Source organism: Hippocampus bargibanti, linkage group LG09 (genome assembly GCF_051943395.1).
Source record: "Hippocampus bargibanti isolate YZ-2025 linkage group LG09, ASM5194339v1, whole genome shotgun sequence".
In the NCBI taxonomy this organism is placed as follows: domain Eukaryota; kingdom Metazoa; phylum Chordata; class Actinopteri; order Syngnathiformes; family Syngnathidae; genus Hippocampus; species Hippocampus bargibanti.
The window spans coordinates 11,499,485-11,515,000 of NC_142742.1; the positions used below are offsets into that span (position 1 = coordinate 11,499,485).

Sequence of the window (15,516 nt, forward strand, 5' to 3'; positions counted from 1 at the left end):
TAAAATCTAATATTATGGACCCAGAATTTCATGGGTGGAGCAAATCTTAAATATGACAAACATTTGGATAAACTGATTCTAAATGCATTGATTAAAGGATTACAGCAGCAGTAAACTAAGCGAAAGAATGGCAAGTACTGTTTGATGCATAACTGGATACATATGATTGCTTGTTGCTTACGATTAAAAAAAGAAGTAAACAAAGTCACTTTTCCTAATTGCACGCGTGCAAGGACTCTTCCGGGATCCTTCTTTTCCTTTTGGCTTTTCCCTACAGGGGGTGCTACATCGAATCAGTGTCCTCCACCTAACTCGGTTTTGTGCATACACGTTATTTTCAATCGCTTCTCATGTGCTAGCTTCCCGCTAAAATTAAAACCAGGAGCTAGCAATACGATCAAAAACAAACATCTTCGGAATTTTTTTTGAGAAGGGAACAAGCCAGAAGACAGACGAGCCTTAGACTTTCAAGATTTTTTTTTAATTTAATACAGTGGTCCACAACCTTTTTTGCGTGACGGACCGGTTTAATGTCAGACAATATTTTCACGGACCGGCGGAATAATACATTAGAATAAAATGATACGACAGGCATGGAAACAGTTTTTTTCTTTCTTTTAAATATAATAATAAATGTGAATCCATTGTGTATTTTTACTCAACTTTATTAGCAGAGTCCTGGTAACATCGCACCAACAACATATGTGTGTCGTCTCTGCCCCTTAACGCTCTATGGTCACCATGGCAATGTTTAAACGTGCTTTCAAAATAAGATAAACCCAAAAAAAAGTACTAGGCTCTTCTTCCGTCTCCTCACTGGGCCTTTTCCCCTTCAAAAAGAAACTTTCCAAAGACGGTGGGCTAATTTTACCGGTATGTATCACGTGACCTACACAAGCATTTTGACATGCGTCAAGAGTAAGTCATAGATGGATGTAATCTTGTAACTTTTCATTTTTCAAAATATAACATAGTTCGGACTCAGATTATAAATAAAATGGAAATGATGTAAATTATTTATTCTTTCTGCGCGGCCCGGTACCAAATGACCCATGGACCGGTACCGGTCTGCGGCCCGAGGGTTGGGGACCTCTGATTTAATAGACATAATGAGGAATCATATTTAAAATGCGGTTTTATCTCAATGGGAGAATCCCACGTACCCACCTTGCATAATATGCGCCGAGGGTGAGCTGTGTTTATCACGCAATTTGTATTTGGGATGTATTTTTATATAAGAGTATTTATCCGCTATCTCTAAGGAAATATTTCTGGTTGTGTTGGACATGAAACATTTTAAAAGCTCCAATTTCTTCATGACATCATTGTATGAATGTCCTTCAGGCTCACCTGCCACCAACACAATCGGCCGCTTGTCCGGGTGCAGCTCCATCTGTCGGGCGATCCAAGGCCCGTCAAAGTGGGCGTACCACCAACCCTTCTTTTTATTCTGCGGGTCCTTGTACTGGTCTGCGGGCCGGATGAAAGGGATGCGAAAGTAGCGCTGCTGCCGGTTTATCGCCACTTCTTGGTGCTGGGCCATCATAGAGGGGGAGGCGTTCTGTTGCGCTGTTGAGGTAGCAAAGAGCCTCATTTAGTCGAATATTCATGCACGAGGGCTGAACTGAATGCACGAGTTGAAAAAAGCTCGTCCATAATGAATTAACCTTTTGTTGATTTGTATTCGTTACGATGCTACCTTGAAAGATGAAAGCTTTAGTACATGTAGAATTTAAAAATTGAATAGTTAAGGAAATCTACAGTAGGATTTAAATATCAAACATGTATAAGGCATTAATATAAGGCATCGCGTGAGCTCGACAATTATCAGTAGAAAGGAGAGCTGATTAAGTTTGGATTTGTCTACAGCTAGATGACATCTTGTTTGTGCAGCAATAAATAAGTCAATGCAGTGGGAGATGTGTGCGGCTCCCAATATGTCCGTACTATCAACTTTTGCAACAGAAAGCTATTCAGGAACATGGAACATACCATTGTATGTTCCATTTTAAGGTATGCAGTTTTCTTGGTTATAACTATTCCATCTTAGTTTTATTTTCTTTTATCTTACACACACACACACACACACACACACACACACACACACACACACACACACACACACACACACACACACACACACACACACACACACACACACACACACACGCAAACACAAAACACACACACACACACGCGCACACACACACACACACACACACACGCACGCACACACACGCACACACACGCAAACACGCACACACACACTGAGTTAATTTTTAAAAATAAAACAGGGATTGAATGAATAGTTGAAGGAATACAATTATATGTGATGAAGGAAAATTCAGAGTACACTCTAAAAATTAAAGTTTAGTTACAAACAGCCTAACAATGACCTAACTGTGTTTAGCAAAATGTCAATCATTATAAATATTGGCCACTGTAACTTATTTTCCATTGTATAAGGTGCACCAGAGTATAAGGCGCACCTCCAATGAATGGTGTATTTTCAAAGTTTTTCCATATATAAGGCACACCGAACTATAACGCACACCTAGAATGAATGAAAAATGTTTTCCAAATATAATCTATAAATATATACAAGGTTCCCAAATATAAGGCACACTACATCATGAGGCGCTGCAATAGAGGCTATGCACGACTTCTTCTACAGGAGGAAATTGAGTCAGTGGCTGATTATAGTAGTTGCGAGACCTGTTGTGGCTCAATATGACTTCACATATAAGGCGCAGCTGCCTATAAGGCGCAGGGTCATCTTTTGAAGAATATCAAGACTGTTGGGTGCACCTTATACACTGGACCGTATGGTATATGTCTCTCACATGATCCCTATTCTTTATCAATTTCAACAATCAATTTTTCTTGTGTAAAATGCCAAAATGCAGATCAGCATTATGTTTTCATGCATCTGATCAGCATGTGTGTGTGCACATGCGGCAGAAAAGCAAAGCAGTGAGCTGTCACATTAACGTCTGCTGAAACTGACAAAGCATGGTAACTAACAAAGCAGTTACTTGTTAATTAAAATAAATATTTTTTTCAGCAGATTGGAGGCAGTTGCATTTTGGAGCTGCTATATTTTGCCGACTAATTGAATTTTGCCAAGCACGCACAGTTTATTTACAGGCAGGTCATTAACCCCTGCCAATGAAAGTGAAGGACGGGAGGGAGGTGGACAAAATAAACAAAACCATGCCCATGAGGTCTGTAAAATTCATTGGAATGAAGACAAACAGAAACATTTCCGGAACTCACCATAGTCAGTGACATATTTCGGAGCCCTTTGATCACTTCCGTCATCATTGCGTTTCTTATTTTTGGACTTCCATGCGTGATAGACCTTGAGGCGCCGGTGGAACTCCTCTCTGCAGGCCGCCAGTAGGTCAATGTCTGTCCACACAGAACATTAAACATACCACAAATCAGTTTCCAAAATAAGAACTGCGGATTCATGTGGGGGCGACGCACTTATGAAATAACACAAAAGCTCAAATTCCTTTTTTATTACCCGCTATTCATAATTGATGATACTCATTGATGGTGAGACACAGTGATTTAAATCGTTATTACGATTTTGGGAGTTAACTGTGGAAAACCACAACTGGTTTTGTTGTCGAGACTACTCTTCACGCAGTCACATGGTCTACCAACAGAATATGACATATTTTGTGCCAAGAAAAAAAGCATTCCATTTTGGCAGGTATGTGGATAAAGCTGCACATACAGAAACATATTTATGACCATGATTTTTTTTTTTGATCAATGCTCAACCTGCAGAATCCAATTAGTCATCCTCCATAAACCAGATAAGAGCCTTCCAACTAGCAAACAGATGGACAAATGAACATAAATATGACATTTGTTAACAATTAACAGGACAGAAGTCCACTGAGTGACATTTTAGTCCTACAGTCTTCAAAGAACTGCTGAAGCAGCAAATGCACCGGAGCGTCTAATCGACTGCTAATAGAGTTTTTGCACAGTTCTGTATTAAGTACCATCGAGGTTGTTGAACGGATGAATTCCAGTTCAACGTAAAATGAAATGTCACTTTTTCAATGTCACAGATTACATGAAAGGGAAATCATTTTGAACTTTGTTTCACCCCCTCACCCCATCCCCTTTCAAATTGCTGCTGTGGACTGCAAATTTCCCCATTGTGGGATGATTAAAAGTTTTCTTATTCTGATACTTTTACGAATGCATTACATTTAAACGTGATACAGACACAAACCGACTTCTGCACTTCACACACACACACACACACACACACACAGACACACACACACACACACACACACACACACACACACACACACACACACACACACACACACACACACACACACACACACACACACACACACACACGCACGCACACACACACACACACACACACACACACACACACACACACACACACACACACACACACACACACACACACACACACACGCACATAAAAACAACAAACTGTATGTCGATGCAATGGGATGACTGAATCCCAGGGTTCTTTTGGTGGGATATAATGAAAATAAAAACTGAACTTGATATGATTTTACCACACAGGGAGAGACAAGTTTTAATTGCTGAAATAAATCTGGTCAAAAATGGACATTGCATTTGAGGAAGATACTGTCATAATCATTTGACAGGAAAATACATTACATTACATAAATACATTACTTACATTGAAACCTGTACTAAGAATCCAGGTGGATATACAGTATTTAAACTCAATTCATTGGTGCAGTTAGGTGAAGCTCAACTCTAAAGGAGCTGAATGAGAGAAGATTGCGCTCAAATGAATTGGCCTTCAAAGGCAGATTTATGCGTACAGCGCCATTACATGAAATGGCTTTCACAGATTATCCAGATGTCCTTGGGATCCCACAGGAAGTATCCGAGTTGCTTGATTTAACAGCGTCCGCTATCAAGACATAAGCCAGGCAGCCAATGGAAAATAATCTGATCTTAGAGCTGACTGAGTAAAAGTTGGCTTTAAATGAGGGCAGAGGTCCGTCCTCCTCCATAATGGTGATAACTTCCTTTCTGTGCCATCTTATAATGAGCAACAGCAGCTGTGGGAGCACCCAATGATCAGTCTTTTCTTTAGATGGGCACAAGATCTCATGTGTCCGAATACTTTGTACAGCTGCAGGCACAGCTTTCTTGGCAACCGCTCTGGATACTTTCAATGAAATGACTAAGGGAAATCCACTGCAAATGGTACGCACAAACAAGCGAGCCGGATTTTCTCACCACAGGAAGTGTTGATGACATCTCGCAGTTCGGCATACTTCCACTTGCTGAGGTCATATTTTTTCACGCCGGCAGCGGCTTTGGTTGCCTGCACCTGAGGGCCCCTGTGGGTGAAGAGCAGGTAAAGATAAGTGTGTGTGTGAGTCACATACAAATGGCAATAATGACAAAAGATACTCTGCTATTTAACTCTTGGGTCTCTTTTGGGCATAGAAAACTTTGTTTTATCTTTAACCCCCCCCCCTCCCGCCCTTCTCAATTTTGCTGCTGTAGATTGCAAATTTCCCCATTGTGGGTCTATTAAACACTTTCTGACTCTGACTCACTTTCCATGCCAAAATTCAACCTTTTGGTGCTAATAACAATATTTAAATAGAAATAAATAAAAATACAAATGCAAACAAATCGTTTAGGGGGCTAAAGAACATTTTAGGTTGGCAGCCTGTTCCGTAGATTAAAAAAAAAGGATTTTCCCACCACTCAGTAGGTATTTTTACATGGTTGCAAAACAGCTTTCTACACAGTAGTGTACTTCTGTCACTCAAAAATTAAGAGATGGAGATAGTTAACTTTCTCAAGAGCAAATGGGGGGCCAGTAGCAAGGTTTACCAGTAGGAAAACCTCAATCGTGAGTTGGTTTGTTGTGGAAAAGGAAAGAAACTTGTCCTATTCCTGGGTTGTAACAGCACAAAGAACAATGTCTGCTTATTTTTTTATGCAATCAAGCATCAATTCATGCAGAATCACAATGCAAATCAATTGTTATCAAAGAATAAAAAAGGCTCCCATATTGAGTACCGGTAGTTTTAATCCATCTTCAGACGACGTGGCGCCTCAACATCAATGTGAGCAAAACAGCAAACTGAGCAAACACAGAGAGTAAATAGTGTGCTGTGTGCCTTTGTTCAAACAAAAATCTTTAGCACAGCACATCCAGTGATTCTTTCTAATCAAAAAACTCTATTGTTACATTTGATATGTGATTGCGGGTTAGGTAAAAGGGCTTCTGCTTTGCTGAGCTACTCAGGAGTTCACAGATAGATGGAAGTATGACTGGGGTTTTGGCACAAAAGCGGGAGAAGAAGTGAGTGATTTTTACACCACTGTAAAGTTGGCCTTCGTTCTTACATGGCTCTAGCTGAGGATGCAGAAATAGGAAGATCCGAAAAAGCCTCATCACTACGACAGGATGACGTAATTGGAGAAAAGCAGAAAGACAGTAAGGTTTGGTGTTGATGCTTGGTGTTCATTCATTTCATTGGGAGATGAATATAATAATGTGCATTTTCCTTTTTTAATCAACTATTACCTGCGCAAACTGGGGTCCAGCTGACCATCGTCAGCGATTAGCTCAGCCTCGCTCTGAGCAATCCTCATGGCGAGCTCCCTGTCACGTCTTTCCTGCTCCAGCATGGCAGTTCGCTGGACCTGCTCCTCACGCTCCAAAGCAAACTGGATTTCAAGCTCCGCCTGTAAAATCACACATGCACACTTCAACAGCCGTATAAACAAAGCGCATGTCGGCTTAACACGTATGCCCTTCTCATTGCCAGAATCTAAATAACAATTCAAACTCTGCTGTCTGCTCGAGCCTGATTAAAGCTATTAAGCCACTATTTAAGCTTCATTGGTCCTGCGTCTAGACAAACAGAGCAATACAATTTGGGAGTGCTTTCACAACAATAGTTTTTTTTCAGATGGATTGACTGGGAGGGTACTCAAAGAAGGTGCAGGGCAGGTGGTTGGACTTTTTGCTGCGATCGTCAATGCATCATTGTCCTGGTCCATCATCAACAAAAAGACATCCGATGGCAGCCTCAATTACTGACCTGTTTTCTGGACACTACTTATCAGAGAATGTTTTAACACATTGGTCTGACCTTAATTGTGTCTATTTTACACAACTGTGTACTATTCATGAGCTTTTGCGGTAGATACATTTCATCGCCGAGCTGTACTTCAGAAGAAGCCCACATGGGTATGAAGCTTATGACCCCCATCCAAGAAACTTTCCAGAACTGTTGGCCTGTGCAGCAAAGAAACACCCCACAGGTATAACGTCATCGAAAGGTTCAAGCAGATATACGATATCGAACTGTGAAACATTTTTGTCACTTCTAAATTCATTAAAGTCCTTGTAGGGTCATTTCCTTTAAGGAGCTTTAAATATGAATAGCTTTATAGCCAATAATGTATTATTCATGCTGGTGGATGGTCAAATCAGCAGCTATGACACACAACCAGAGTGAAACATGGAGTGATCTGAGTGTTGAGCTGCTCTTTAGTCACTGAGCGCAAGAAAGAAAAATATGGTTCCCAACAAAGCCTCCTGTGGCCCTCAGAAGAGGTATTCCACAGTTTTTGTAAGTCTAAAGCCGACCTAAATCACAAAGTCTCCTTCTTGGAACTTACCGAATGTCACCACAAGACAAAGATTTAAGTACTGAAAGGGCCAAGATATGATGATGTGAGTCTTTGTTGTAGCTGAAAATAAACGTGAGGGAAATAACATTAAATACACCCTTAGAAAATATAAATCTTGTAAAGTTATGTGAAAAAGCTGGGTAGAGAAAAAAACATTTTATTCTTATGAGTCTGCGTTGGAATGAGTTTAGGCTTTTAATTGTCCAAGAAACTTAACTTAGAACTAAAAAGATTTGAGAAAAATGGCCAACAGGAACCAAAAGATGTTAAATCTTGAGAGAGCAGAACAGGCAAGGATGAATGGATTTAACAAATACCACCTGGGAGATAAAAGAACAAATGAGAGAACACTATCAGGTTAAAGCAGTTTACTGAGAGGAAAATTGTTCGGGAAGAGGATGATCAATCAGTACCTCACAGGAAGCCTTCTGGGAATTGATCCAAGGTCAAGACAGGGGTTTCTTCAGTTAGGCAGAGAGTGATAATGTAGGAAATTTTCGCTAAATACTTCATGTAAAATCAGATTCATGAAATAAAGAGACAGTGTTGTCCGGCCAATAAAAGTGTGCCACATTCCTGGTGAAATCAGGGCATTTGGAGCGCAAGAATGTTTCACGTAGCTGAAGCAAACATTGGCTCATATAAAGTGCATTTATACACACTGTTTCATATTAATGAATGAGGGTTAAACGTGTTTTTTTTTTTTTTTAAATCAAGTCCACTTTTTGTAATCAAATTTGCAGATGCACAATTTGCTTTTTTTAAAAACACTTACTGCCTACTGAAAATCTGGTCTGGTTCAAATTTTAAAATAACAAAGCACTACAAACATTGACTAAAAGTATTTGTTCCCCAAAACATTAATATAGATATCATAATATTTTAAGCAACATTAGAAGTCTAGGGCCGGCAAAGCCTTCTCTGCTGGTCTAAACATATCTGAAACACAGACTAATGTGAATTCGGTTTTGTCCATCAATTCTTACATTAAATAATTTCAAATTCTCTTTTAGCTTCTTTTCATTGATTTTCCCCTGTTGTGCTGCTTCCAAATATGTTTCATATTTAAGCATTTAACCAATCACATTTGAGCCATCATTTGTTACCAAGGTCAGAAATCTACCTGTAAGCCTTCACAATCAGCTCTGCAGGCCTTGGAGCATAAAAATCAATGTCAATGAAACTTGCTTTAGCTCATCAAAGTTCGAGTTGGCAACCCAGCGCCTGATGGAAGGCACACTGGATCGAAAGCGAGCTGCATAAGCAAATATATTGAGTTGATTTAACAGCGTTTTTGTCAACCCACAATGGCTGAAGGAGGAGAAGAAATTGGACGGACTTTTCAAGAATAGAAGAACATCATCGAGGTTGGACAGCTCCGAAGCTAACAAAAACAACAAACAACATTGCAATTTTATGAGGTTATCATGAATCTTGATGTTCATAGTAAAAATCTGAACACTTTAATGACAGTATTTCTTAAGTTTCTTCAAGTCACAAGTTATTACCTGGCCAACGGCACCCTGTATTGGACGTGTAGTAATATCAGACCGTATACGCAGCTGACTGATTCAGACCTAGCACTACTACTAGGCCTAGGAGTGACATGCACGACACGCCACTGGAAAATAGTATACAATTGCCCTGGTAACATGGCTTCAAATATATTTATGTGATATCATGAATAACACTATTTTTCAGTAACTACAGGATGATTTGGCTGAAACTTTTTATGTACCTTCCCACAAAGTGTCTCCTTGTGAAGCCACTCGTTTCTCTCAAACCCATTCCTAAATCTCAGCAATACAGATTTAGATATTAATAGTTGTTTCATGGAATGCACTGTAGTGAAATGTGGAAGATGTGCCATTACTAAGCCAGACAGGCGACATTTTCCGTTACCGACAACAATGTGCACAGCTATTGTCGGATACTCTGCGATTTAGCTGTCAGCGATTCAGAGCACCCCTCCTCATGCTACCTGACAAGTTTGATCCAAAAATACATGGAAATAAGCTAATATGGGATGACATTTCTTGGTGTGCTCCAAGTGGGGCCTTTAATATTACTGATGTTTCAAAATGTGTCATTTGCCCTAAAAAAAGCTTGCCTTAAATAGCGCAGATTAAAGTGTCAAAAACAGAAAAACCCACCCTTGTGAGCACTGCTCATCACCATACAAAGCAAGCAACAACATAACCGTCAGATTTGCTTCTGGAGTCTTGAAGTGAGAGCCTGGAGCGGTTGTGGATGTTCGGTTGGAGGCATAAACGGTTGCGTGGGGATTAAAGATGGTGCGGTGAAAGGCCACAAAAGGGTCCCAGTGTGAAATGATTCCATTATTTTATTCTCAACCAATGCCAGGGGTGCCAAATTGTAAACCCTTATTTAACTCGTTCTCCAACATGCCTGATTCAAATGATTAGGTTAGTCAAAAGAATTGGGTACCTCTGCACTATGCAATCAGAATTTCATTCTTGACGTGTGGGAGTTGTGAATTATTTTTTGTTTTTCAGTCTGATCAGTGGACTGTATACAGTTTTGAATAGACGGTGCAAGATTTGTTGTATAAGCCCAGATATATTGTCAAAAATGAGAAAAAAAGTTTCCTCCTTTCACACAACAGAACACATTTCTTTATTTTTTATGAGGCTGCTAATATGACTGAGTCAGATATAACACTTTGCCATATATAATGTTCAGATTCCGTGTTTGTGTATGTTTACTGCAGTGGGCAGTTGCTTTATGTCAATCTTCCTCTGGGTAAACTTCAGAGTAGGTTGTTGTCCAAATAAAAAAAGCTATGAGAGCAATGGGAATGAACCCAATACAGTATATTGGTGACAGGGAGCAGTATACAGTTTACCAGAATTCTCCGGTACACGCTTAATTTAATGGTTTTTTAAACTTCATCATAAACTCATTATGATTCCGCACGGGGGAAATTCAATTGGCGACTTTATTTTAGTTACAAATCACATGGACAAATGTGATTTGCCGTTTGCTGGCTGAGATGAGTGTGATGGTTAACTAAACAGCGAGGCGTCAACACTCTGTGGGGCGCAAACTAGCATGTCTTTCATATCGACAGTAGTTACGTACAGACCAATTCTTATAGATGAGCGATTGCTGCCCCTACATTGGTTAGCACCTCATAAGAAAGAAATGAAGATCATCTGTGCTTTTGCTGGGGAGATTTTTTTTTCCAGGACACTGAGGTAAAACATCATTAAAATAACCTAAAATGCACAATGCTGCTTTTACAGAGCTCAACCGATGATTTTGCTAAAAACACTGAGTGAATGACAAGTAGATTTGGCTGGCTTCAAGTATCCTTTCTTGGAAGAGGAGTGGGTTATGGTGGCCTTCCAATGACGGATAAATGCAGTTCAAGCACAGAACACTGTTCGAGGAGATTTTCTTCAGTTGTCATGCAGGCTTAGTACGTTGAATACAAAATAGATACAAAAAATGAGTGTCCCAAACCTGCAGAACCTTCTCCTCTTCCTCTCTCATTTTCCTATCCTCCTCTTCCTGCTTCCGCATCAGCTCCATCTCTGATTTCCTAAAAAGAGTTGACCCAGATTCAAACCAAATCCTGAATACGGTTACAAAATATTTTAGACTCATCTTTCCCCTTGTTGCCACATACAGTCTTCGTTCCTCTTCCTCCTGGTTGCGCCGTTGCTCTTCCATCTCCTGACACTTCCTCTCTTTCTCCATCTCCTCCTCGATACGCTTCAGCCTCTCAGATTCTTCTTCCTGCTGTTTCTTCTTCTGCATTGAGGACAGCAGCTGCTCGGATTGTTTCACCAACACCTGGTATTCGCTGTCAATCTCCTTTCGGTTCATTATTGAACTCTGTTGGCGGGATGATGAGATCACAAGAAAGATCAGTAGGCTTGATGACAGATATAGTGTGGCTCTGTTCAGGTGTACTATCGTTACATGTTATTCTAATGGGCCTGCTGTGCTTGTTCGGTTCATGTGGTCAAATGTGAACAAGTGAACAAATGAATTTGATCTGTCGACCACACATGAAGCAATATTCTCATGAATGAAAAAAAGTGATCATGCGTAGTGGGTGGCGAAAGAGCATCAGAGGCGGGTTACGGGAGGATCTGAGAAAGGAAAATCTGCACTGCTGTAGGAGTGATCACAGCTGCAGTCGTAACACACTGACAGTCTCGAAATGGCACACAAAATCATTTTATGCAGGGTTTCATTGACATTCAGTGAATTCACTCATTCTCTGCCAGATGTGTAAAAATGTGTCCACTCCAGTGCCGGGTTTTTGTCATTGTCACTCGACAAAAGGGAAATGCTGCCCCCTTGTGGAGGGGAAAAACATTGCCCAAGGTCTGGCCAGCACATCATCGGAACCCAAGCAAGAAAAAACAAGCCCAAACAAATTCGGGAATGCCGCGCTACGTCATATTTTCGCTTCCCGAATAAATTTGTGAATGGCAGCGAATGAGTTAATGTCCACGATGATTCGGAGGGTAGGGTGCCCACTTTTCTCTTATTTCTGTGTGAACTATATCTGTTTCACATGTCCACATCTTTATATGAGCTGCGTTTCTAATTTGTTCAAGAGGAAGAAGACTGGAACATGCAGTCGGACTGCAAAAAACACTTCTGTGAAATGAGATGAACATTTTCTGTCTGTCAAACTTGCTTGTGTTCCCCCCGACATTTTAATGAGTGACTGAACTTGCTGCCACGTGCTTTGAGCACGAACACAGCAATGTAACCCCCCCCCCCATCTCTCTCCAGGCATTACCACTCAAACAAAGAATAATCAAACTTTTACATTAGTGTAATGGTTGCATTGAGTGTAAATCGACAGTCATTCCAAAAGAGCCAAAATCACCCAACATAAAAGAGTCCAATGTGCACTGTATCAGTGTATGTTCTCTCTCTTCTGAGCTTAAAAAGCTCCCAAGGCAGCGACGCGCTGGGGCATGACTTCGAAGCCCAAGTAAATTGGGTTTAAACAGTTGAGTCGTCATCGCCATTACATAACGAACATAGATGTCAAAATAACAGTCGAAAAAATTGACAGTTAGATCGCATGATGAACATATTTAAACACTATGATCTGGTTCTGTCCAATCTGTGGAGGTAACAGGGTTGGTGCGGCTTTATCAATGAATGTTATTAGCATTTCTTTTAAATCTAAAAAATGTTGCCATTCTCAAAGGTTTTGGGGTGCTTTTATCAAATGTAAAAATCCGGGATAATATCTGACAAAATGGAGACAGATATGGACACAAAAACAAACCCAGCGATCAAAATATAACATTTTCAGAGGTAATAAAATTGGAATCATCATTTCTTTTTTCCTTGCATGAAAGTTTGCTCCAAATTTGAATAGCTTTTCGTGAGGACCTATATTTGGTGCCAAAGTTTTAACATGCAACAGCCCCCCAAAAAACAAATGAAAAAACAGTCCAAATGAGGTGAGTATACAGTGAGACCTCAATTTACGAACTTAATTGGTACCCAGACAGAGTGTGTAAGGCGAAAAGTGTGTATCTAAAAAAAAATCCCATAGGAAACCATAAAAATGGGAATAATCCGTTCCCGGGTTTCCATAAAATATAGTTTTTAACTAAATAAGCCTTAAAACTACACACAACATACATTATTCTATGTATAATAAATGTGCTATTGTATTGTAATGAAAGAAATACACTGCATTGTGTCATAAAGTCACAAAGGGAGGCACATTACATGAGGGCTGTAATTAAAGAAATAAACTGTGCTGTAAAATAAAGTTTTATTTACCTTTTTGATGGTCGTTAATGGCTTATGGAAGGACAGTCACCTTCCATAAGGACTGTTGGTAACTTAACCTCTGGTGTGGCTTCTCTTTTTTCTTTGGAGACTCCTCATCATTTTTGCTGATTAAAAACCTCTTAATTGACACCTGTTGCTTTCTGACTTGTAAGGTCTTACGAAGCTGAGGCATCACATTATCGTTCATAATGTTGATGATTGTCATAGCCAGTCTTTTCTGGATGGAACTGTTCGGTAAAAGCCTGCACATCATTCCACTCTGCCAACATTGCCTTCTCCTCCTCGCCCTCAGATTTTCTCAAACCATACGTTACTGACTTTAAAATCCTCAATAAGCGCCGAACTTCCAGGTTGGCGCATGGCGATATCGGCGTGAATTAGCCGTGCTTTCTCGCATGAAATAGCTTTACTCACGTTGTCGCCGGATAGCTGCTTTTCGTGAATCCAAATTAACAGAAGTTTTTCAACTGCTTTGATTGCCCGAGACCGTCGCTTCCGAGCACGGAAACACCTTTTGCAACAGACGCACCTTTGATGGCTTCTCTGTTCCGGAGAATGGGAGGAATGGTTGACTTAGCATAGCCGTGCTCGGCCACTAAATCACACAAACGCACACCTCGTTCGTGTTTTTCAATTATCTCCTTCTCAGCGACAGTGATTTTATTTTGTGTCTTCTTGGGCTGAACACGAGCCTGTGGTGTTTTTTTTCGGTCCCATCATAAATTATCAGCAAAAACTCCAAGTAGGCGATCGAGGTGTGCATTCAATGAGAGGGGGTGTGGAAAGCAGCGCCGGCTGGAGCGCTGTTCGGTTGTGTGCTTCCGCCGAAGATCATTCCGCCAGCCGTGGTGGGTGTGTATTATGAAAATAGTGCTTATTATAAGACGTATTGCTTATTATAAGGTTTAATTTTCATAAATTTGACGTTCATAAGATGAAAAGTTTGTAAGATAAGGTGTTTATAAGTTGAGGTCTCACTGTATTGCGCAGATTCATGAGAGTGAGCCACTAACAGGAACACAAAGACGGGGAGGTGACAAGGTCTTGTCCCCAAAGTATAGAGGCCTGAATGACAGGCATTGGCATGTCATGAATTATTCACTTCGCGAAAGGGTGCTCAGAGCACTGCGAGTGTTGTCTTTGAGCTGCTAATAGGCTAACGGAAGAAAAAGGCAGTTGAGAGGCTCACTGAGATGAAGCGGAAGGGTCAGGAATCACCGCTGCGTCACTGTCAGCCAGGAAGCCTCAGGCATTATCACCTCTCATCTATCCTCGCTGCTAATGGAGCACAGGAGCAACCGTTTGAAGAAAAGCAAGACTTGCGGGGAATGCTCACTGGATGTGATGCAGATTCGTTGATTTTCGGTCCTTGGAAACTCCAATAAAAGGTTTGTTATTGCGCGGGGTCGACTGGGATTTTATTAATCAAGTTTGATCATTTAAGGAACAGCCATACTAAATGACATTATAGGAGAGAGGATTTCATCTGTATGAGCTGATTGAAAATATTGATCCAGAGAAGAGAATACGAGGATTGAGGACTTAAAGAAGACTTCTGTGTGTAGATGTGTAAACATAGAGGGATCTTTACTTGTACACAACACAGCTGAAAAATGGCGTATTCTGATTTTAGTGTCAAGGCTAACCTTGATGAGCATGCTTTGGAATTTAGTTCATGTCTCCCTGCATCTGACTTATAGGGGCGAGCCCTGTGGGCAGCTGGCAATTTGATGGTTGAAAATGGACTTTTCGCCTGCTGGAACAACGTACTGGCTTGGGTAGTTTATTTTGGTGAGATTGAGGTTCAGGCAGACAGATTCACATTATTAATATTATCATGACAAAAAACCTACAATAATCAGCCCACTGGCTGCGACGTAGCAATGGCAGCAGGGCCTCTTTGAGGGTAGCAAATCAGGTCGGCTGTGTTCACATCCACAAAGGCGCAAAACACCATTTTCATGAATGATTCACCTCTTTGCACAGGTCTACCAGAATTTAGTCTGG

The 15,516-nt window shown here is 40.6% G+C and overlaps 1 protein-coding gene and 1 long non-coding RNA gene across 4 annotated transcripts in view; one reads left to right on the forward strand and one right to left on the reverse strand.

Annotated features, from left to right (window-relative positions):
* LOC148893668 (unconventional myosin-VI-like) overlaps positions 1–15,516 on the reverse strand; it is a 54,244-nt gene that overhangs the window by 2,305 nt on the left and 36,423 nt on the right. The window contains exons 26-32 of one of the 3 annotated variants that reach the window (XM_089004053.1): positions 11,360–11,568; positions 11,194–11,272; positions 6,593–6,753; positions 6,412–6,462; positions 5,284–5,387; positions 3,277–3,411; positions 1,351–1,569 (exon numbers count right to left, since the gene is read on the reverse strand). In XM_089004053.1, coding sequence (XP_088860179.1) covers positions 1,351–1,569; positions 3,277–3,411; positions 5,284–5,387; positions 6,412–6,462; positions 6,593–6,753; positions 11,194–11,272; positions 11,360–11,568 — 958 coding nt within the window. Of the gene's footprint in view, positions 1–1,350; positions 1,570–3,276; positions 3,412–5,283; positions 5,388–6,081; positions 6,146–6,411; positions 6,463–6,592; positions 6,754–11,193; positions 11,273–11,359; positions 11,569–15,516 lie in introns of those variants that run through there. The other 2 variants (XM_089004054.1, XM_089004055.1) reach the window with 2 other exon arrangements.
* Positions 5,265–15,516, forward strand: part of LOC148893669 (uncharacterized) — a 25,352-nt gene continuing 15,100 nt past the window's right edge. Inside the window, exons 1-2 of the long non-coding RNA XR_016115945.1 lie at positions 5,265–5,404; positions 6,981–7,335. This is a non-coding gene — a long non-coding RNA (uncharacterized LOC148893669). The remainder of the gene's footprint in view (positions 5,405–6,980; positions 7,336–15,516) is intronic.